This window comes from Sander vitreus, chromosome 13 (assembly GCF_031162955.1).
Source record: "Sander vitreus isolate 19-12246 chromosome 13, sanVit1, whole genome shotgun sequence".
Classification (NCBI taxonomy): Eukaryota; Metazoa; Chordata; class Actinopteri; order Perciformes; family Percidae; genus Sander; species Sander vitreus.
Genome location: NC_135867.1, coordinates 15,893,372 through 15,916,823, shown reverse-complemented (window position 1 = coordinate 15,916,823; position 23,452 = coordinate 15,893,372). Strand labels below are relative to the sequence as shown.

At 38.5% G+C, this 23,452-nt stretch overlaps 1 protein-coding gene across 2 annotated transcripts in view; it reads right to left on the bottom strand.

The window, feature by feature from the left end:
- Positions 1-3,936: 3,936 nt before the first annotated feature.
- Positions 3,937-23,452, bottom strand: part of cadm2a (cell adhesion molecule 2a) — a 224,677-nt gene continuing 205,161 nt past the window's right edge. For both annotated transcript variants that reach the window (XM_078266238.1, XM_078266239.1), the window contains 2 exons: positions 9,419-9,541; positions 3,937-8,975 (listed from right to left, as the gene is read on the bottom strand). In XM_078266238.1, coding sequence (XP_078122364.1) covers positions 8,857-8,975; positions 9,419-9,541 — 242 coding nt within the window. In that variant the 3' untranslated portion in view covers positions 3,937-8,856. The remainder of the gene's footprint in view (positions 8,976-9,418; positions 9,542-23,452) is intronic.

The following is a 23,452-nucleotide window of genomic DNA, read 5'->3' as shown; positions in this document are numbered from 1 at the left end:
GACATGGGGCGACTGTGCCTTTAAAAGTCTTAACTGGAGGTCACCTTCCTGATCACCTCTGGTCTTTGGCCTGAAATTCAGAAAAGTCAAAGAGGTGTTGTTTGAGGATCTCAGTGTGTTCATGGGCTCATGTGGGGGAATTCCTTTAAAGTAAAGCTTGTAGACATCAAAGCTTTTTCTGCACAAATTCTCTCTGATGGCATCTTGAAGCACAGCAAACAGTTTGTGTGTGTGTGTGTGTGTGTGTGTGTGTGTGTGTGTGTGTGTGTGTGTGTGTGTGTGGCCTATGTGTGAGTGTGGTTGTGGCTACACGTGGTCAGCACAATTACAGAACATCAAAGGCTACTAAAATATCTGCTGTCATCCCTGGTCAATCCCTCCGAAGTGAATCATCCTGCAGAGTAAACGGAGATCTAGCTACACTGGATTCTGCAGAGGAGGCATGAAGAAGGAAATTAATATGAGTTATGGGGCTTGTGTGAAGGGCAGGTGATATAATGGCGGAAAGCGATTTAGGGAGAGATTGGGATTGATGCAGGGTTGGAACAAAGTGGCTCTGACTGAACATCTGAATGGAGGCAACCAGAGATGTGGGCATAAAGAAGAGGAAGGTATTTGCATATGGAGCGACTGATACCTTTGAGACAGCTGCAGCTCTCACAGCTGGCAGACTGACAGCACTGGGCAGGTGTGAAGCTCGGCCCATTCAGAAAGTGACACTTATCGAGAGTTGTGTGTGTGTGTGTGTGTGTGTGTGTGTGTGTGTGTGTGTGTCTGTGTGTGTGTCTGTCCGTGTGTGTGGAGGGGGCACCATTTATCTTAAACAGCCCTTTGTGCAGCAGCCTTCAAATATAGAGCCATACTGTATCAGTTCTCTCTCTTTTCCCTAGCACATCCAACTGCGTCCTTCTCTCTAATTGCCGTTTCCTTCTCTACAATTTTCTCTTCTTTCTCTCCCAAAGTTAAACAGAGGGGCAGGAAAGTGCTTTATCGACTGAACAGTGAGCATTCATGTTATTACATTATATGAAAAGCTGAGGTACTTGTCTCCAATGACGACTGATTCTAGGGCTTATTTCATTATCTTTGGATCTCAGCTTTGTATCAAAATGTGCTACGAGCCTGCCTATGAACATGTTTAACTTGTCACTTTGTTGCTTGGCCAAGAGGTGGGCTATTCTTCATTCTGAAACAGTCTTGCACTGATAAACCTAAATGAATGCATCAATCAATATTCCCCCTTGCTTCCCATCCTGCTTTATTCCCTTGTCATTTCACTGGTGGCGACAATCAGCACATTTTTAATAGGCAGCACAAATCAGCAAGATTAAGGGTAATATATTTTGTCATCTTTCTTCAATTTACTATAACATGTATGCATCCTGTTTTTGCTCTGGGACTTTTTGAATGAATCAAATTTGCAAATGTATCAGCAAATTACTTTAGCCATTGATCATACATTTGAACGTTGAGCCAAAATCACCAGTTTCCTTATGTTAAAAGAATACAGAATAATGGCCTAAAAACGTAGGCTTTCAGTAAAACCATGTTGTCCTCTTTTCACCAAGAAACTTGTTGACAAATCCAATATTCAGCACAGAAAGTAAAATAACCCAGAGAAAGAAAAGAAAATAAGTTCCGAAAGCTGTGTTTGGAGAAAGTCTAGCTGTAAGGCTTTTGGGTTTCTCAATAATGAGTATCTAATTGTTGCCGTTCTGAAGAGATTCATGTGTGCTATAAAAAAGAAACGGCTCTTTTTTGGGTAATACGGTTACAGGATCTTACTGTAGCATTCACTTTAACATTAGATGTAGGGTGTGATTGGCCATGTTGACATGGTGTACAACAACAACTGGTGGGTTCAGGTTTTGTGACAGCTCGTTGGACTATGTTGCATGCTATTCATTCACTGCATGGCTTCAAATCCATTGTCATCCCACCTGTCTCCTCCATCTGTCCTGTTATTCTGCACCATCTAACGAAACGTAACTGGAATACTACAAACGAAAAACTTTCAGCTGAATTGGGAAAGTTGGAACATCATTTTCCTTGGGGAATGCAAACACTTGGCTGCAAAATCGGCTTGACAATAAAGTTAGGATGAGAAAAATCATTCATGCAAAATTTCGCATGAAAAGCTATTTCTGTCTGGTCTTTTTAGACTTAGCTGTCCCAGGTCACAAAACTGCTCTGATTGATTGATTGGAAATTGAGTTTTTCACTGACCCCTCACTTTTCATCAGGAGAAGAATCACACCACAGCTACAGAAATGCAACCCTCTCCAGGCTGCAGTTACTGTATTTCCGACAGGTGGGCTGATTGCAGCTTTCTTTAGTCTAACATGACGTCTTATTGCCATTTCTTAATTCCCCCCTCAGTCATCATCTTCTGACTCACTGAAAAAGCTAGATACCTCTCCCTCCTGTCTATCTGGCTCATTTCCACCTTCTCTCAGGCTCTCCCTATTAATTTACCTCTCTTTATAGCTACATCTTTCCTTACATTTTTACACATTCTTCACTCTCCTGATGCTATTGGAGCAGAATTTACGTAAGAAAGTCACAAAGGGTTAAGATTTAAAGGATTTCCACTTTACCACCACCAGACATACAAACATATCCTGAGCCAATACCGTAAATCAAAAGTATTGAAGGCTTTTACAAGTGAATAGATAGAGTATATATCATATTGCACTATAATATGATACATGCCCAAGTGTTTCAGTTTTAGGGATTTACTGTGTCTGTGCATTTCGAAATGTAAAGCTATAAGAAACATGTAAAACTTGCAGAAACTATAGTTATTATAGCACTATATTATTGTGGCTTACATTTTATATTGTCTTCGGGATTGGTTTGAGTAGATATAAGTGAGGGTTCATTCTTGAAGTCAGCCTAGACAGAAACTTTCTTTCAGTCTTTCAAGCTCTAATTATTTCACAGATTTATTTTCCAACATCATGGACTTTAATGTCAAAATGATTTAAAGGTGTTCCTCATTCTTCTTCTTTTTTCAATTACTTTTCCCTACATTACTCTGTCCTGATTTACTTGGACTAATACAGTTTGTATACTGTATATCACAGGTAAAGCTGCTGCAGGAATATTACAGTCTTATATAGGGTAGTCGATTAAAATGGGAAAGTACTGCTCAGACAGCTGAAAGATTTCACATGACAAATTGAATGGCATCATAACAACACCGCCACCACAGAGCGCAGAATTATTCATGTTAATAAAAATTCATGAAAAATTCACAAATGTGTTTCCTTGTGTTTTTGTGAGTGTGTATATGTGTGTGCATGGAACAAATTCAGATGTTTCCAAAGCAGCAGTATTTATGGTGCATCATCATTGTTTGTCTCTCAGTTTAGAAATACAGCGGTAAGAGGCTTCCAGAAGGAAAACAATGATTAAAAAAAACAATAGAATGAGGCTTATACAGATGTTTTGGCAACTATTTATTCAACCATTTTCATTTCATACATGAGAAGGAATCTCTAAATTAAATTAAATAAATCCCACAGACAATGGGAGAAAAACACCTCCATTACGGTGCTATATCGAATCAGGCCCTCTCTGTACAGCTTGATATGAAAACCCTTATTTCACCAAGGTACATCAGAAGCTAAACTAATGTGTGTCTAGCTCTATAATCCTGATCTGCTGTGGATATTTTGTGAGTGATAGTGTGTCACAACTCCTTCCATCTAAGGACTGATATACATAAAGATGTGCGTTGCTACAAGGAAAACATCATGATAGAGGGCAAAAGCATTGAACTGCTTATTTACCAGAAGCTAAAACACAAGTCCACTTTATCATTCTTGAAACTCATGATTATTTGCAGCATATTTCTAAATGTCAGTATTTCAAGCCAGTGATCATATCAAAAAACATTTTTTTTTAAGTTTAATATCCAAATGACAGAATTACTGAAGAATCACTGAATAATTTTATTAACATTGCGATAATCTTAAACTCAACAAATACATGGTGTCAGCATTCAGGGACAAGAAGAGGGCGAAGTGCTTACAAGTCTCCATTTTAAGACCGAAAACAAACAAAAAGAAATCTCTAAATGAAATATTTTCCTGAGATGCAAAACAAAAGAGATATGTTTAAAAAAAGAAAAATCTTTATATGCAATTGTGTCACACTGTTGTCATTTCAGGACTGAACGGGGCCATGTCATGCTATCGTCACTGCAGCGGAAAACACAACCATTGAGTTAAAACAAAATGCAAACCCATAATTTTGTTAAAGAAAAAGAAGCATTTTAGACAGATTATGACTCAAAGTGGCCATTACTTTCTCATTCATCCCTCATTTTTTTTTTTTTAAAGGGATTCAGAGTTGGCATTTTTAGTGGATATGGGCCTCTAATTTCCTGAGATTGGGGACAATTGTGAGCGCAAACTTGAGCAAAAATGTGTGTGTGTGTGTGTGTGTGTGCGCCCCGACTGAATGCAATATTTTGTGACCAGAGGTCCTCTCCTGGGGCAGTGCAGTGTGGTGCAAAGGCTGTAACAGGATGAATACATAATGCCGTTTCAGCAGGTGGAGTTTGGACAAGCTTCAATGATCACCAACCACATCAGCTCATCTCATCCCTTTTTAAAAGAAGCATACAGGCAGGAGAAGGGTAGAAAAGCAAACTGGAGGTGCAGTTGCAAGGCACAAATAAACAGCTCCCCAAATATGCATCCTAGAATGTTCTGATGTCCCTTTTAAAGTTGAATTTAAATTTCAGTATACACTGAAATCTTGTGATATGTTATTTTATAACATAATGATATCAATGCACTTAGTCAACATCGACAGTAACGTTTAGTATAATAAAATGTGTTCCTATAATTACTGTCTGTTGCCTATTACAAGTATGGGTAGAACACACAAATAATTAAAAGTCACATGCAAGTTTTGTATTGAACAGGTCTGTTAATATGTGTAATTGCCATCATGAAACGTGTTCACAAAATTGTGTGCAATTTCATGCCAAAATTACTGCCAGTATTTCACTGCCTGATTTGCATAAACAAGTAACCTCAGCTGTATCACTCCCACCTTCAGTTAAAGAAAGTGCTTTTTTTTGGAGCCAGGAAATTTACCAAACAGAGGCGAGTGGAGAAGTGCCCATGGTTAACGCTATTACTGTCCTGCCGCCAGGATGAAATTAGAGGCCCATGATGTAGCGCATATTAACTGAACCGATATATGTTGGAAAGCAAGGAGGCAAAAAGTTTAAAGCTTAGTTTCAACCGACAACATAAAAAGAAAAACGACTGATAACCGACCCAAAGATGTAACAGCTACAGTTGATTCTATCATAGTAAAATAGTGCATGATGGTATGCGCCAGGCTGTTAACAAATGTTGTTTAACAAATTAAAGAAAGATTTAGGTTTGGTCTAACTATCATAACAAGCCATTTGCAACCAATTAGCTCATTACGGTCATGTCAAAACAAATATTTACATGTGGTTTTCAGAAAGAAAAACAATAAACAAAACATTTCACCATTTACTAAGAAATATCCATCAAATTAGCCAGAGGGCATAATTCAGAAAATGGCACCTGTTTCATTTCTAAACACCAACTCATCACTGCAGACCTGGTTATTTATGAATATTCATTTAATATAAAACAGCCTGTTTCTCTGATTTCACAATCAACAAATCTATTCGATACACAGGCGTAAAGCAACAGAAATTTTAAATTGACGTCATTGATTTAAGACACAATGAAAAGAGGATAGAAAAGTAAACAAAAAAACACATTACATCATTGTGATAAATGTATCTATACACACATGTGATACAGAAGCTTTCTGAAGACCAGACGCTTTAGTCTGGGTCTACTGAAGAAACGTTTTCAGGCTGAAGTCAAACCTGGAAATAGTGATATATTGATTGAAGTGCACTAAAATGATTACATATGGAAATTGCGGCAAAGCTTCTGCATTTTTAAAACAAATCATTACCATATTTAAAATGTAATATGCAACCTAAATTCTACATCCATGGTGACAGGTTTAATGATTCCCAACTTGTGCAGTGTTTGAGTTATAACACATAGAGAAAGACCTCACTTGCTGACCTTATTTGCATAATGATGTAAATTGGCCACCAAATTGGAGACAGCTGGGCCCACTATTTTATTGCCCTTGGTAAAAATTTGCTCCCTTAGTAGATTAGAGCCTTGCTTTTAAGTCTTTAGTTCCAGAGGCCACAGTGTTTATCACTCTTTCACCGGAGAGAGTAAATTAGCCAAACTTCTGCAAACTGATGAAAGAAAAATGCTAGGGATATATGAAAAGAAACAGAAGTTGTTTACAAGGATTTGTTAAGTTTCTCTTAGTGTGTGTGAAATATGTATTGCCTCCAACATTAAGGTAATGTTTCTTTGAATGCATTTCAATTCCAATTTGTATTTGAAGGATTTGGTGAAGAAGACAGATGCACATTTTCTTCTATTTCTGTTCAGTTTTGTAATTTTTCTTCATCACATTTTTTTACAACACCGAATCCCTCCGATCTGTAGCACGCCACAAACACAAGAAGCCACTGCTCTCCAAAATTAAGACATTCATTTCAAAACAAATCATTTCATTGCAGTTCTCTCTTAAATATCTTCAGTTCCAATAAATTAAAATATGAAAAGAAATCAAACAAAAACATGCTAATGTGTATTACCAATTTAGTCCTCACACATTACATACATGCCTTGTGCTAAAGAAAAATACATTTATTTAAAATAGGTCCCAATGAGGATTATGCAATGAAAAATAAAAAAAGTAAATAGATAAGGTGGCTAATATACAAATTTGAAGGAATTCAGAATTTAACAGCAATTTTCACAATCAACCACATTTTAGTAGACACAATACACAGCAGGGAGCTTAGAACTATTTAAACCAAAAATATTAAAAACATTTTTTTATATAAAAACATGATTTAGCTTACATATTTTTTTTCTTCCAGAATTGAATCAAAGAAAGCCTTGTCATCTTTCCACTACCCATTTGAATTCCCGAGGCAATGTAGTTCTTGGCAAAGGAACACAGTTACTCACAGACATCTTTGTGCTTTTCTATTTGTCTTCAGTTTTTAGTTTTTGGAAAGGAGGCCCCTGCAGATATATGACCCAGCACTCACACACTGTTGTTTTTTTTCTCTATTTATTTTCTTTTATTTGCTTGAAGACCCCATGAAATGGAAATCAAAGTTCAGTTCATGGAGAGCGACTCCAACAAAATAAGGAGGAAATAAGAAGAGCAGTTATGCAGTTTGTGAGGTGGGAGTCTCGACATGTTGGTGATATATAAAGTTTAATTAAATTGTTAGAAACTTGTTAAACCGAAAGGCAGAGGTGGCAATAGAAACAAAAACATGTGGTTTTAGTCAAACTGATGTCACCACTATTTGTATAAAGTAACAATATGATTTAATGCTTATCTATGAGCCAGTAAGTGAACAGGAATGTGTATACAAACCACTGGCGAAGCTTGAGAGGGTAATGAAATGGAAAAAAATTACATTACTAAAAAATGTACACTAAATTTCCTATTCTCTAAATCATCAATCAACACCTAATTTCAAATTCATTCTGTAACTGTGTACTGTTACTGTATATTTGGTTAATTTTACATTTCATGGGGTCCATAAGCCTTAAAATTATTCCAATGTCACATAAACATAAACATTCTAAGTGGAAAGCTAAACTCATTTTAATACAATTTATACAGCTTTTAGAGAGAGGAGAGGGATTCTTTCTGTACACCTGAACCCTTTATGTGAATCACAAACTACATTAAGCTGTCAAGAGGACATTGAAGGTGTTGGTGGTTCGCTAAACTGCAGCCTGGGCATTGGAGGAATATACAGACAAAAGTACATAGGGACAGCAGATTTAGCAGATGGTTTTATATACTTGATTGAGTTTATTCGATGGAATGCTTCATCTAGCGTCTGTGTGTGTTCTCTGTTCTAATCATTTCCACACTACCCTTTATTACCCCTACCCTAATAATGAAAATCATATTATACACTTATCTGACAAACCTTGCTACAGTGTTACACAAAGCCATCTTCTTATCTTACAAGGGTCAACTGTTTAATTACAAGTCTATTTATAGAGGAGGGGGTTGGAGAGGTGGATCTAAAAGTACCATATTCAGTGTGATAGACATGTATAAGGCGTAAACAGCAAAGGTCTTCATTAAAATAAAAATAAACGCAATGCATAATCAAAAGCTGTGAGCTAAGCAATGCAATTATGGTCCAGTTAACCCATCTACAAAGCATTTACATTGCTACTGACAGACGATACATGAAGGCATTGACAGAAGTTCAATGGCGTCTGTATTTTTAGGCACCGTGTTGATGTGAGATATGATATGTGTTTGTGGACGTGTGTGAACAAAGGGGATATAGTGTTGTGTTGGGGTTTCTGCTTAAAGAGGAAAGAGGAGAGAAGATAAAGAAGGGCTCATGTAAGAAGCAGTCATGGTAGATATACAGACTTCCAGGCATTCATGTCAAAGATGAGGAAAAATATGAGAAAGGGGATAACTTCAGCAACGATGGCAAGCTGCCTGTGAAAACCGACTGCCAAAAAAAACAAAGAAAAAAAACGATATAATGGACAAGATGTAAATGATAGACAAAAGGCAATAATAGGAAAACACTTGGGGAACTTCTCTGTCTGTGGACTGCCTGTGGGTTCCTCGTTGACACGGCGGGGGCCGTGGTCAGAGGTGGAGGAGAAAAGGGGGAGACAGAGACAGAGAAAAAGAGATATAGAGATTGAAATAGGGAAAAGGGGAAGAAGAGAGTTGCACAGCTCCCTCTGCAGTCTAAATGAAGTATTCTTTCTTTTCTTCTGCGTGTGCATGGTTGCCCTCAGCGTTGATGATGGCTGTGTCGGCGTCGGGCGCGTCGTCCGCCCCTTTGGCCTCGTTTGTCAAGTACGTTCCTAAGGAAACAGAAAACAAACCTATATCAAGGAAAAACAAATACAGAGCAACCCTGCATGGTGTCTGTTGCCTGAGGTGAAAAACACATCTGAAGACAACATCAGTAATGCTACATCATACAGAATGATGGAACGCCAGGATAGTACAGGATATGCAAATACAGCAGTGAGTAAGTGTGTAAAACCCTGTATCAAAAAACATTGTTATTGTTCTCAATGATGGAAGCTAAGATTTAAAGTTGGACGTCCAAATAATGTGATGCAACTCTCAGTTTAATATAAAAACTTTAACTTTTAACTTTTTAAAACTCTTATTGTTATTCTTTGTCCTACTTCTATTTATGGGATCCATAATGTGTTGCACGATGTAACAGGTAAAAGTATATTTTTGCCATAGTTCCATGAGCCTTGAGAGACTCAGGTCTGGTCCACTGTGGTTTTACCTTTATGCCTGGCCAGGTATCTTCCCAGAACAATGATTAAACACAAGGTGACAAAGACCACTACGGCCACCACTCCTCCGATCAAGGCATGGTCAGTGCCATGCTGCCCCAGAGCGTTGGGATCTGAGGAAAGACATAGAGAAAAACAAAGAGAGCAGATGAAGGCGCCGGTTGGTGAGGTGAGGGAGTGAGGGCAGAGGAACAGCACAAGACAGATCATACAAAACAGAGCAAGGAGGAAAAAGATTATTTCCAGCTCGTTCCTGCTCTAATGAGCTGCTGTCATTCCTCTCTCCTTTCACATCATACAGTCAGAGCAGAGCTGCCTAGCTCTCTGAGAATAATAAAATGGAGAGAGAGAGAGAGAGAGAGGGAGGAAGAGAGACGGACACTACATTGATACAAAGAGCAGCAGACACACATTCGCCCTGCAAAATGAAGGAAAAAGAGAATGAAAGATGGATTCGGAAGAAAGAAGTGAAGAATTCAGGATCACCCCCACGGAGCCCCAGGAGTCCCCAAAATGCAAACCAGGGCAGCAGTGGAAGAGTAGTACACAGTAAATAAATCATCACACGGAAAATAAAAAGGAAAGATCAATCTTTTTCTGTTTCTTGGCGAGGAAGGATTGTTGTTAGGAAAATGAATTGTGTGTTAGCGAGTTGCTACAGGTCCCCAGCTGTCGGGAAAGCAGTGGAAATGATAGCAGAGTAATGAAAAAGTAAAGATGAGCCTGTTCACGTCTCATGCAAAAACCCATCAAAGATTTCCCTTGATTTAAAAAAAGAAGAAGCTTATTTCCTTCACTCACCTCAACTTCCTTTTTCCACAAAGTCTGGCTTATAGGTTATTTAAGTTAAGAGTAAGGACGTGACACTGAGGGTGTCCACTGTAGGTGAATCGAAAAAAGTTGACAGAGACAGCGGTGGGGTTGATGGGTAATGGAATAGCCTGTATTATTCATATCAGTCCATGACACCTGAGAAATTAGCACTCATCTCATTATCCTCCTCCGAGCGCCAGGGCATGCCATATACCACCCTGTCACTCTGTGTGTGTATGTCGGCTCATGATAGCTAGAATATGGCAATGTCAGAGCAGGGTAAGCAGTGATAGAATGGTGGTTTAGACATACAGCACATGTCGTATACTGACACTGTTTATCTTCAGTATTCTCCTTTTCTTTCTGTGTCCGCCCATGTGGCCAAATTGAACAGCTGGTTCGCTCTCGGTCCATAACTCTCCATGGTCTGAGTGACCAGGCCGTCACACTTCACTGCCTCCCAGTAGACAGACACACACTCATATCGACACACGCACTCACACACACACACACACACACACACACACACACACACACACACACACACACACACAGACGTGAGCGGCGTGGTTTCACTGTGCTGCAGTTCTGCTTGGTCAGTGGAGCAGAGAGTAGAGGAATGTTCCCCTGGCACGGCCCAGCAGGGCGAGGACTCGGGCGTTTAGTTACACACATGACTGTGTCTCTTCACCACTCTCTGTCACGACAGATAGATACTTCTGTAACCGCCAAACTTCCAGAAGACTTTGCTGTTCATCATGACTGAAATGTAACAATAACTAAACAGTTGTTAGTCCTCGATTGGCTCCAAAAAGGTGGTACACTGATTTGGAAATGATGTGCAAAGGAACATTATTAGTTTGAGTGAAAGCTCAAATATTCCATCAAGGGCTCAGCTGGAGAGAAATGATAAGTCTACAAGAAAAACCTGCCGACCTCCTACTTCGCTTCAAATCAGTGAAGGTACAAACAAGCCATGACCACACAGTCATATGTCTGCCTATAGAGTACTACACAGTTTGGCCACGCAATATATTGGTGTTATGTCATGTCCCCGTTAAAGTGGTTTGTTCGGGCTGTTTTTCATTAATCCAAAGCGGGGGTCGAAAAGGACAGAGGTTGTCGTATGCTGTACAGACTGTAAAGCCCCCTGAGGCAAATTTGTGACATCGGGCTATATAAATAAAATTGACATGACTTGACAAGAGGTTGGGCTGGAAGTCAAACCCCTGGACACTTCCACAACATGTTGTCTGATCCTGCTGCTACTGCATCACTTCCTTAAAGGAATACTCCACCGAAAATCTCTCCTCTGCGTAGAATTGAAAGGTTGCTCTGAATAGATTGTTGCTTGCTCCTTCTTGAAAGCTAGCCATTGAAGTCAGTTTATATACGTAGATTCCAATGGCCCAAATATGTGTTGAAGGTATCAATACATCCATGTAGATTTGTACGTTATGTAACAATCACTGACAGTTTCTCCACAACATTGCTAAATACACTACTTATTATATATGCTATTGCCTCCTCATAGCTCCAATGCTCCGCCAGAAGTAGCATACTAAGCAATTTACTGGCAAAGTCTGTCTGTGAAGGAGCTAGCTACACCAATTAAAGGGACACTTCACGAATTGTACCTATCTTAGTCTGTTTACAGGTCTTGGGGAGTACTATGTGTGAAAAAAGTTGTATGATAGCCTATTTGTTATGAAGCCTTTTGTAGCTCCAGAGAGAGTTGCACAAAGTCTGATAAATCGCCTCAAGTGATGTCACTTGAATCTTAAATCTCTCAAGGATAAATTAGCTGCTGCTATACTGTTGGTGGTTGAGTTGCATTGTGGGTAAAGTAGGCGCCAGGTTTTAATAAGGAAGCAGAATGTGTAGAATAAAAATGACAATCGGGTTATTTTTTTTAAACTGTCCGTCGTGTGTCAGACAATGTTATAGAAGTGCAATGCTAAATTGATTAAGGCATCTTTCAGCCAACTGGGGGTGAGTATTTGATTCTTAAGATTAGATTTTCAGTGGAGAATTATATTAACTTGAAACTCATAAAGCAACAGAAGCATGTGGCATAATCACAACTTACAAAGTTTAAATATGTTTCATGTGAGTGCTGTCAAAACACGGTTCATCTACAGTATTGGGATCTTATGTATTCTGTTCTAGTATGAGAAAATTGTGTAAACATGTGTATAAAGACATACAGAGAAAGGATATGAAAAAAGTAGAGATTGAAAAGGAAAAGGAAAGAAGACACACAGTAGAGGGATCTAGAGGGGAGGGTTATACATTTTTATGGCTCCAGAACACATTATCTTTTAATAAGGGCACATACATTCTTCTCTGTGTGATTTAATATGGGAGCGTGGCAGAGCAAACTCCTCTTTTAATATTTATAACACTCACCATGTCGCCTGGCCTTGCGAGTTGGGCTTGTTTAATAAATTAAAGGGGTTCAAGGCTTCTGTGAGCCAGTGCTTGGCCGAACTGAACCAAAAGTGTTTTCTGGAGTAAACTGCCCCACTAACTCCTCATCTGATCTGTTTCACTGATACTGGCTCCATATGGGGTTTCTGTGAAAGGATATGTGATAGTTATCCTGTGGATGTGCAGACTACAAATGGGAACAATATTAATTTAGAGTCATATTATCCGGTCAGATTAAATGACAATAATCATAGAATGACATTTCTGCAGGAAATGTGAAGCTTACTGCACATCAAAATAAAAGCATGTGGGATGGCTGCTGCTTTTATGCCAAACTTCCAGAAAAGTTTGCTGTTCATCATGACTGAAATGTGACAAAACTAAACAATCGTTAGTCCTAGATTAGCTCCAAAAAGGTGGTACACGGATTTGGAAATTATGTGCAAAGGAACATTATTAGTTTGAGTGAAAGCTCAAATATTCCATCAAGGGCTCAGCTGGAGAGAAATGATAAGTCTACAAGAAAAACCTGCTGACATTCGACTTCAATCAGATCGTAACTTTCATTTTATACCATCTGACCTTACTTTCTACAAAATCATACATTAAGTGGTGAAGTCTATTTTTTTCATTCATGTATAAAAATGTGAAAGGGAAATCTATTAAATATCTAAGAAGGGAAGCTGACTGGAGTGGCTGAGCAGTTTGAGTACCAAATGGTTTGACTTGGTTGGTTTGGTTAGTTGCATATAATACTTCATCGTCTATCAGGTGGCAAAGAAAAAACAACTCACAAGCACATTTGTCAGATTATCTAAAGCTGTAGGAATATACAAGTAAAGTTATAATTAAGTATATAGTAAATAAGCGGGTCGAAAGTAAATAAGTTAATATAGTAATAAAGTTATCTATATTTGTTTTTCCTCATGAAACATAAACAAAAATAATTCAGGTTCAGCAAAGTATACACAACTTTTGCTTCACACTCAAAACCGGCGAGGGCAGTATGTATCGAGCACTAAGCTAGTTTACACCTGCTTAGATAGGGCTACTGCTGCATTGCCAAATCAACAGATAAACAGGCGAGAGCTCTTTATGTGAGCAGCCAATGGTGCATCACTTTGTCAAAGAATGCTTGTTGCATGGGCAACTTACTGTATGTCTGTATGTAGTATGTGTCCTTATCTCAGTTTTCAAACACCATATTCCCTGTTAATAGAGAAGTTCACAGGAGATGTTTGCCATCGTGTAAAGTATTGTTACAGCATCTCTTGGGCTTGACACTATACCATCATATGCACTGCCTTTCATCTAAAGTCATCTTTTAAATTAAAAATCTCAACTGATCAGATGCAGCGTCCTGGAATCATATCAGTATGCAACTCAAATGTCCTTCACATACTTGTAGCTTAACATACATCTCTCTCTCTCTCTCTCTCTTTCCTCCTTGGTATTACATGTGTTAATATTAAAATTCTTTCTCATCCCCTACAGGCATCTTTTTCTTCTTCTTTTGGATTACAGTTTTTGTCTCTTCGCTAGATATAGCTCTGTGGAGCAGTGTTTTCAGTTGCTCAGATCAATAAAGCAGCAGCTTGCTTAAGTATGGGAGAGCTGCAGTGCCCTTGTTTCTGTGGTGTGGGTCAGGGAATATTTGAGTGGGCATGATTGTGTGTGAGCGCATATTCTATAGTTTTTTTGTTGTTGCAGTTAATACGATGTTTCTTTACGGGATAATGACTCTTACATAAGATACAGTCTGCTTACCTGAAATAAACTGCAACCAAAAGTAGGGAACCAAATAAATAATACCTTTACGCCTCCCCCTTAATGGCTTTACACTGCACATTACATCATTAAAAGTGAAACATGAAGAGACACATATTACTTCGCATCAATTCCGCTGCAGTGATGGTTAAATTTATAAGAAAATTAAAAAGAAAGAGTGCCTGCAAACAGAGAGAAAGTAAAGAAGAGAAAGTGGTGAAAAGTGCCTGCAGACCTTACTTGTTCAATGAGTCAATTATGCCCAACTTTTTTGGCTGAGACTGGAAATTCACCAATCTGCATCTAATGCTGCTCTACTACCAAGATGAAAGAGTCCCTGGAGGCTGTAGCAGAGGGCTGAAAGACACATGTGCATACACTTTTAAATGCATGCACCCATGCATGTGAGTTAGAAAGACAGAAAAGAGGAGACATGGGCATGTGTGTCCTGCACAGTATTGCCTGCTAGGTCAGAGTGGAGTAATTAGATTCTAAAAACAAATTACTTCTGCTAATCATTCAATAAAGCACTATCATGCATATTCAACAACCTCTTTCTCTCTTCTCAAAATGAAAGTAAATTGTGGTCAGCAGGGTAACAGCATGAAGTTAAAAGCAAAGTAAGATAATTAATCATATGAATTCATTAAGTTGCATGCAAGAATAAATATATCAAAGCAGCTCTATGTTCGGCAAAATCCATAACCTCTTCAAAACAACAATAAAATACAACAAAGGAAGAGGCAGGGAGATGACATCAATGTTTCACCCGTGGTAACTTAATCATACAGTACATACATTGCTGCTGTTTTTCAGATACATAAACTGCATTATGCTGCTGGTTAGTTTAGAAGAATTGCTTTGTGTGAGCCAACAGCAGAACAAGAGCAGCAGAAACAGTAGCCCACACAGAAATGAGTGAGTGATCTTGGAGGAGGAAGCAAGTTGCCACCACAAGCCCAACAATCCCCTGAGGGAGACAAGCAGAGCAAAATGAATAAAGGACCATATATAAAACTTCATGTCAACAAATGAAAATTAGACTATCTCAACTGTGTGTGTGCGCATGTATGTGTGCATGCATGTGTGTGCCTCTTGAAGATTGCCGAAAGTGTCCCCTGCCATTGAGATTTTATGAATAGAAGGGATATTACATGTAATTCATAACACTAGCCCCAGGATCTAATGATTTCTCTTATTCTGTTCTACACTTTGTTCCAAATTGTTGCTATAATTCTTCCCCAAAGCGAGTTAATGTGACAGGTCATCAATAAAAATTTCCCAGCAATAAGAGGAAAGACCTTTGCATTATGTTTTAATTTCTCCTGTGCGCCTCAGTTTTATGGCATAAAATGGAGAGAAGATGGTCAGTACTGTTCAATATTTAACCATTTCACCACCTCAGGGGATGCTGCAACCTGAACCTAGCCTTTCTGGTTTAAACACATCAAACAACCAGCTTCCCTGGACACCTGCCCTCAAGAATATATGTATTTCACTCATCATATGGCCTAACTGGTTCCCTCCATTTAAAACAAGATCAAAAGCAATATAATAAAGCAGTCACAAATACCTCCAAGGAATGAAAATTGTAACCTCCCTATTTGAATTTTCACAAAAGGTTTGTCCTAAAGTAGCTTAATTAGCTGAACGTGGGGTTAAAGACAGAAAACATTACCTGTGGAGTGCAACCTGTCCTTTTAATTCCTCAATACTTCGTAACTGTGATAATACAGGAATCACTGGAATTAAAACTTAAAACTTTAAAATTGGAAAGCATATTACTAAAGGAGTTTGAGTAATCTGTTTCATCGTCTTTAGTTCATTTATTTTCTGCAGCAAGTTTTCTCCCAACGGCCAATCCATGCCTGGCCCTTTTTATCAATTTAAGACAATTTAGTAATATCTTCCACGTTATAGTATACACTTTGATTAAGAGTCTCAAGGTTGTTGATGCATTTCTTTACTTCCTTCCTCTCAGGGAACAGCTAATGGACCACAGAAAAGAGAACTTTTACTCTTTAAGGAGGTATTATTTTAGTTTTTCTGTCCTCTCCACAGGCAGAGACACTAGGCATGAATAATTGCTGTCTGCTATGCAGTGGGCCATTTTCTGTGGCAATATCAGGCTACATGGGCTAAGGTTGGCCACACGAATGCTGATTATGAGAACTGAATAGTAAATATTTTAAACACCAAAGAAACCCTTGTGCATGATTCAACCTTTCAGCTCCACAAGGTCAAAGCTAATTTGCAAGCCATGAAAAAGCATTTGGCAAATTTTAAAGAACTCAGTGGTGGTGGTGGTGGGGGGGACTTATGACATTGCATAGACCTCTGATACTTAGCACAAGAGTTATTATAGCCATTAAGGATGGCTGGGCCATTGAAGCAGTGTGTGTGTTGGGCATACCTGCCAGCACTTCATTAATAAAGTGAATCACAGACTGCAGTTATGCATCAGTCCTGGCATTACACAGTCCAGATGAAAAACAGAGGAATCTCCTGCATACCTTTCCACCAGCTACACCACAAAGGTCGACAGCAGTTAGTATTAAAGGCATGGGTTACTGTCAAATTTACATTTCCCATTAGAACCGCTGAGTCTACAGTATCAAATATTTATTCATTAATATTCCTGCAAGGATGAGTACATGCTTCCATTAAATGGTGCATTAGTGTATTTGCCACTAAAACTCAATGTCACTAATATGGCAAAAGTAGACGTAAAAAGATGTTGTCAAATCATAAAATAATGTCACATTTAATTTCTCACAAACACCGAGAGGAGAACAACTCATTGTCAGAGAGAAAAAGTTGTTTTCAGCTCTGTGGCCATGTTTACACTTGTCATCCAAATACAGAATATCTGTTTTACTCTTGGATTGTGCGGGATAATATCTTGTTGGTCAATAAAAGGCTTTTTTTTGCATACATGAAAACAAGTGAAAAGCACAAAAAAACACTAATTGCATCTGGACCTCACTGTTCTCTAAACTCATTCAGGTTTTTCCTGGCCAAAAAGCCCCCAAAATGGTTATATATGAGTAATGGGTAGTATCAAGCATTACTTATTTTTTTCAATTAATATTAAGGATATTTTATGTTGAATTAATATAACATCCAGTTTGTTGGAACTCAAATTTACCCAGGCGCCTTATGATAGTTTGACCTTATATTTCTATCGTAGAGAATATGTAGTCCATCAGCCTCACCTTGCTTTTCCATTGGCCTGTGGTTGCCGTGGTAGCTAACAGGGCTAAGCCAAAAAGACCTAGCTCTTATATCACAGAAGATAAATTATGACTGAGGTCTTGGTACTGAAGGTCTGGGAGACTCAGGACACTTTCTCATACAACAATAATCTAGTTTTGTTTTTAACAAACTATATTCTGATTCTCCAAATTACCTTTTTTACTGTCCATGTTTTGTTTTTTTAGCCTGGATGAATAATATTAATGAGGCTGACATGGTTCAGCTGGGAAAAGGCGATCATCCATTAAATGAAAGCCAATACATTTGAATCTAGAGTTCTTGACGATCTTGAAGATCTTGTATAACTGCTTTTTAATTATTATTTTTTAACCACCAACTGCTTGTCTCTTCTCTGCCCACAGTTTCTTTTTGGAAGAAGCCTTAGTCTTAGTAGTCTTAGGTACGGTTGTGCTGTTTGGAAAAATGTGCTGATGAAGTACAAGAGAGAAAAGATGGGTGCACCTGAAAGAGCTCATCAAGTATAAAATATGCTAATAATCTGCATACAGGCTGCAGAGCTGAACCTACACTGTCTATTTAATCTGCACAGGAAGACAACTTTATTAAAAAGACAAAATGTCATGGGGCTGGTACAGCTCCACAGTTGTTTGATTCCATCCTGAGCCTGTGAAAAGACCTGGTAATAAATCAAGTAGACACATGAAAGCAGATAGTGTAGTATCCAGTGACTAGGGATGCAGTGAAGGAGTCTGATACTTAGATTCCCTGAAGATATACACTAAGAGGCTCAGCTTCTCTTGTGTCTCTGCACTACACAAACAGACATCAAAGAAGAATTGAGACATGCTGATGAGGAATATTCAACAACACGTGGAAGCCTGTTATCTAAAAGGGTCTTCAGAGAGATGTGAGGGTAGAAGAGAAGAAGCGGGTGAGAGAAAAGTGAAACAAAAGCTTTCGCTAGAAAAATGTAGAGGGGAAGTCAAGAATCCTAAGAACTTTAATTCAGAGAAAGCAGCGGTAAATAGAGGAAATTATTCTGAGTGAATCTGATTTTGGAGCGCCATGAAGTTCAGAGGGAGCAAACAAAAAGCAGAGACAAGACAGAAGCTAAACTCTGCAACATTTACAGTCATGTGAACAAATTAGGACACCCATGCTAAAGTTGACTAGAAAGAGGAATAAAAAAAATCATCTTTAGGAAATTGATCTTAATGCCTTAATTAAAAAAATGAGGAAAAATCCAATCTTTAAGGACACCAATTTTCTTTGTGAATTAATAATGTATCGTAAATAAATAAATGTTCTTCCTTAAAATACAGGGGGCATAAGTAAGTACACCCCTATGTTAAATTTCCATAGAGGCAGGCAGATTTTTATTTTTAAAGGCCAGTTATTTCATAGATCCAGGATACTATGCATCCTGATAAAGTTCCCTTGGTCTTTGGAATTAAAATAGCCCCACATCATCACATAGCCTTCACCATACCTAGAGACTGGCATGGTTTTATTTCAGTTAGCCTAATAGCTGGTTTGATTTGCATTGAGAGATGATTTTATGGAAAGTACCCCATGCCAATCTCTAGGTATGGTGAACATAACTGTCCTTTAAAAACAAAAATCTGCCTGCCTCTATGGGAATTTAACATAGGGGTGTACTTACTTATGTCCCCTGTATTTTAAGGAAAAACATGTATTTATTTACGATACATTATTCATTCACAAAGAAAATTGGTGTCCTTAAAGATTGGATTTTTCCTCATTTTTTTAATTAAGGCATTAAGATCAATTTCCAAAAGATGATTTCTTTATTCCTCTTTTTAGTCAACTTTAGCATGGGTGTCCTCATTTTTTCACATGACTGTATAGAAAATGGACACATTAATGAAATTGAATAAAGCTGCTAGAGAGAACTGGATAAAAAAAGTGCAGAGAACTTAGGACAAAGAGAAGAGATCAGTGTCTTGATTTGTTCGTATTAATATTTTATTTGAATTCTATTTGAGGTTGAATGCTTATGTTTTGTACTGTTGAGTGAGAAAATGTACAGCGTTAAATGTTATCTAATAGAAAGAAACATTTTTATGTGCTTATTAGAAATAGTGAGTTTACACAGTCATCTTGTCACAAACTTATAAAAATGTTTAGAAACCATGATTAAGATGATATATGAGTGAGGGTCAGTGTATGTTTTGGTCATTTGATATTCATTTCATTAACAGGTATTAAAAAAAAATTGATTTTCATTTTAAAATACAACATTTGAAATTGAAATACAAGGCGTATTTTCCTTTTCATTGTCAAAAGGGAATGTGAAAATTTAAAACATGCTTCGATTTTCATTTTCTATTTCATATAACAAAAAATGAAATCACTAGAAAACAGAAATGAAAAAATGCCACAGACCGGATGTTGCATTTTCAAGGCAGTAGCACGTTCTCTTAATACATCCATGAGTAGCACCGGTGTAGCCTACCAGTTTTGCTTTAAACCAGGCTGCAGTTGAGGGAAACTATAGACTAACTTCCTGAGCGACTGATCATCCGTTTTTTGCACCTCTTTACATAAATATGGCTATGAAATACATCATGAAATACATAAATGAGGCATACATATAAACATATGCATTAGTCATTATAGTTCAATAGCCTACATGTTTTACTTGTATTTATTTCAGGGGACTTTTATTTATTTCCGTCTATTTATTTGCACGTTATATTCAAAGGAAGTTTGGTTATCTCACAGACTCAGACTAAAAGCAACTAGCAAGCCTGCCTGACATCAGTGCATCAAAGCATATCACTATCTGCAAAGAAAACACGAGCGCAGCAGGTTCGTCTGATTCCCAGCTTAACTAGAGCGGGTAACACCAGCTCTGCAGACGGACCAGAGTCAGTCAGCACCGGGGAGCGAACATAGAGCGAACCGGGGACCCAGGTCACAGGTTAGGTTACACCTGCTAGCTAGCTGCAGCGGCAGCAGCGAACATTATAACATTAGACCCAGCACCGGAGGTCTGATCCCCATGATCTGATCCCGAATCGTCGGTGACTTTCTGCCAGATCAGCAAGCTTAACGGCAGCAACAGAAAGTTTGCTGGGACCAGACTTTGGCGCTGTAAAGGTAACATTAATGTAACAGTAACGTTACAGCCGTGAACTGAAAGTCAAGTCCTCAGGTGGTTTGACTCTCTTCGGGCGAAGTTGTCTGCTGCGGGTAGAGACAGAGAGTCAGAGGAAGGCAGGGAGAGAGGGTAATAAAGAAATGTGACATTATGAAATAAAAGTCTCTCCAAGCATTATCAAGAGTATGGCTAGGTTTTCAAAGTAATTTTAGCCTGGGCTGAAAGCAACACTGACAGTGGTAGCCTACACTGGCGCTGTTCCATTGGAAATGACAACATCCGGTCTCTGAATATGAAAAAACACGCCTTTTTTCGTTTCTATTTTCGAGTGATTTTATTTTTTGTTATAAGAAATAGAAAATGAAAATAAAAACATATTTTAAATTTCTCCCATCCCCTTTTGACCATGAAAAGGGAAAAAAAATGGCTTGTATTTCAATTTCAAATTTTGTATTTTAAAACGAAAATCAAATAACCATTCGTTTTTTGTTTTTTAATACCTGTTTATGAAATGAAAATCGAATGACCAAAATATACACTGACCTAGTGAGCAAGCTCATTTGCATACAGCCTATCACAGCACATTCATTTTAAATTGACATGTCACTCAAAAACTGTGATTGACATATCACTCTACTGCAGCAGACATGGTGCCATGTCAGCATTATTGGCATTGTTTTGCAGTATGCAACTAGAAAGAATCACTAGATGGACTGCAATTCAACCAAACAACTGTAATGTCTTAGGTCTTTGTCCAACTGTGCAAACCTTTGTGTGATTAAGTGAGCCACTTAGTCACATGAGAGCTTTTGAAACAGGGTGAAAGTAATCAGGATATTTTACCACTTCCTTTCCAGCTACTAAGATAACTAAAGTTGAGTCAAACAAAGAGAGTCTAACTCGGTTGCTTTTGGGTTATGAAGGTATATCTTAAAATAAATTATGTAAAATAAAAACCCATAATCTGTACATTCACCATGCATGTTTGTATTATACAGATATCCTTTGGAGGATTAATAGGCTAGAGCAACTATATCTTCCCAGAAGTTTGTGATATCCATTCCATCTGTCTATCTATTTAATGCCACTTGTGCCGCTCATCTGTGTTGCAGTGATTCCAAAACCGGCATGTCCTCCAGCTCCTCCTAATGGATCCTGAGGCTCTCAAAAGCCAGGTGGGATATATAACCCTTCTGGCATGTTGTGAGTCTGCCCCACGGTCTCTTCCTAGTTGGATGTACTATAGAGTCTCCTTAGAGAGGTTTCCCGTGGGCATCTTGGTAAGATACCCAAACCAACTCAACAGACTCTTTTAAATACAGAGCCAGTTAGATTGGAACACCTGCAGAGTTTGAGAGAGAACATCTGAGATTGATCTGATGTTTGAATTAACTCAACTCTCTCCTTTTAATGCAAACATACACTCTGCAAAGGGGAATCATGTCAGCCATTTGACTACCCAAAACTTGTGATTTCGGAGGATGGTTGGGGCAAAGATAGTAAGCTAGTAGGTAGTAAATTGAAGGCAGCATACAAAATAGGATAATATAACTAATTTAAGCAAAGATGCTACTGCAACTGTACAAGACTAGATTACTCATAACGACGGCCCAAGCATTTATATTCCCGTCGTAAAACCCGACAAGACACCAAGACAGACACGGTCAAGTCTTGAGGGACACGCGTGCCCTTAAATTATTGGATGTACAAACTTCTATAAACCATGCAGACTGGTTCAATGGTCAACTACCACAACAACATCTGCATTGCTTCATCTGAATCTGAGGCTTGACAATCGCAGAGTCTTTTTTCAGCACACTGGCACAAGCACACTTGGAGAACACTTCCAGTACTGTTTTTAAAAGAAATGGGAACCACCACCGTTCATCTGTTAGTCCATAGATGCTGTCCTCAACCTCCATGCAACATTAAAGAGGCATGTCAACTAAGAGAGCAAAACTATATTCAGAAATTTCACCACCTCAGGGTACATTTCATCCATCTGGCATTTTAAACTGCAGGGATTTTTGACAACCTCAGTGACCTATACCAGAAGGAAGGCAAGGCTTCCTCTAGGTGTTTTAACTCTGCCTCCAATGTGTTGGCAACATTCTCAAGTTCTTCAAATTGTTCCTTTAATCACCCAGGTCAGCAGTATTTCTTCCCGTTGATGACATCTTTCTGGACACAACCAGCAGGTTCTTGGGTTGCTGCCATGACAGGCACCAGTGACCTTCTGGTGACTGGGAGTCGCCTACACAATGGGCCCAATGGACTCTAATACCCTATATATCTAATGTCCCCAACCTTGCCCAAGATGCAGCAAATATTCCTCCAGAGGTATGTAGCTGGTATCCCTCCATGTCCAACAAAAGATTCAGCTTCTTCCTCAGCAGTAAAGTGACACTCAACCTCCAAGGAGCCAGTTTTTGTAGCATACAGTCAACATAGCGAGACTGCCACCTTTACCTGCAGGATGAGGACGATTTAATTTATACTGTATATCAGTGATTTTAAAGTTTAAATCCATAACCATATCTCTCTGCCACTGCCAGCCTCTGCAGGAATGAGGTGCAGGAAATGTGAGAAAACCTCAGTACTGTAAACCTCCCCAGCATTTCTTTTTCAGCTTTATTGACATCCATTTATTCATATTTTATGGTATAATTCTCTA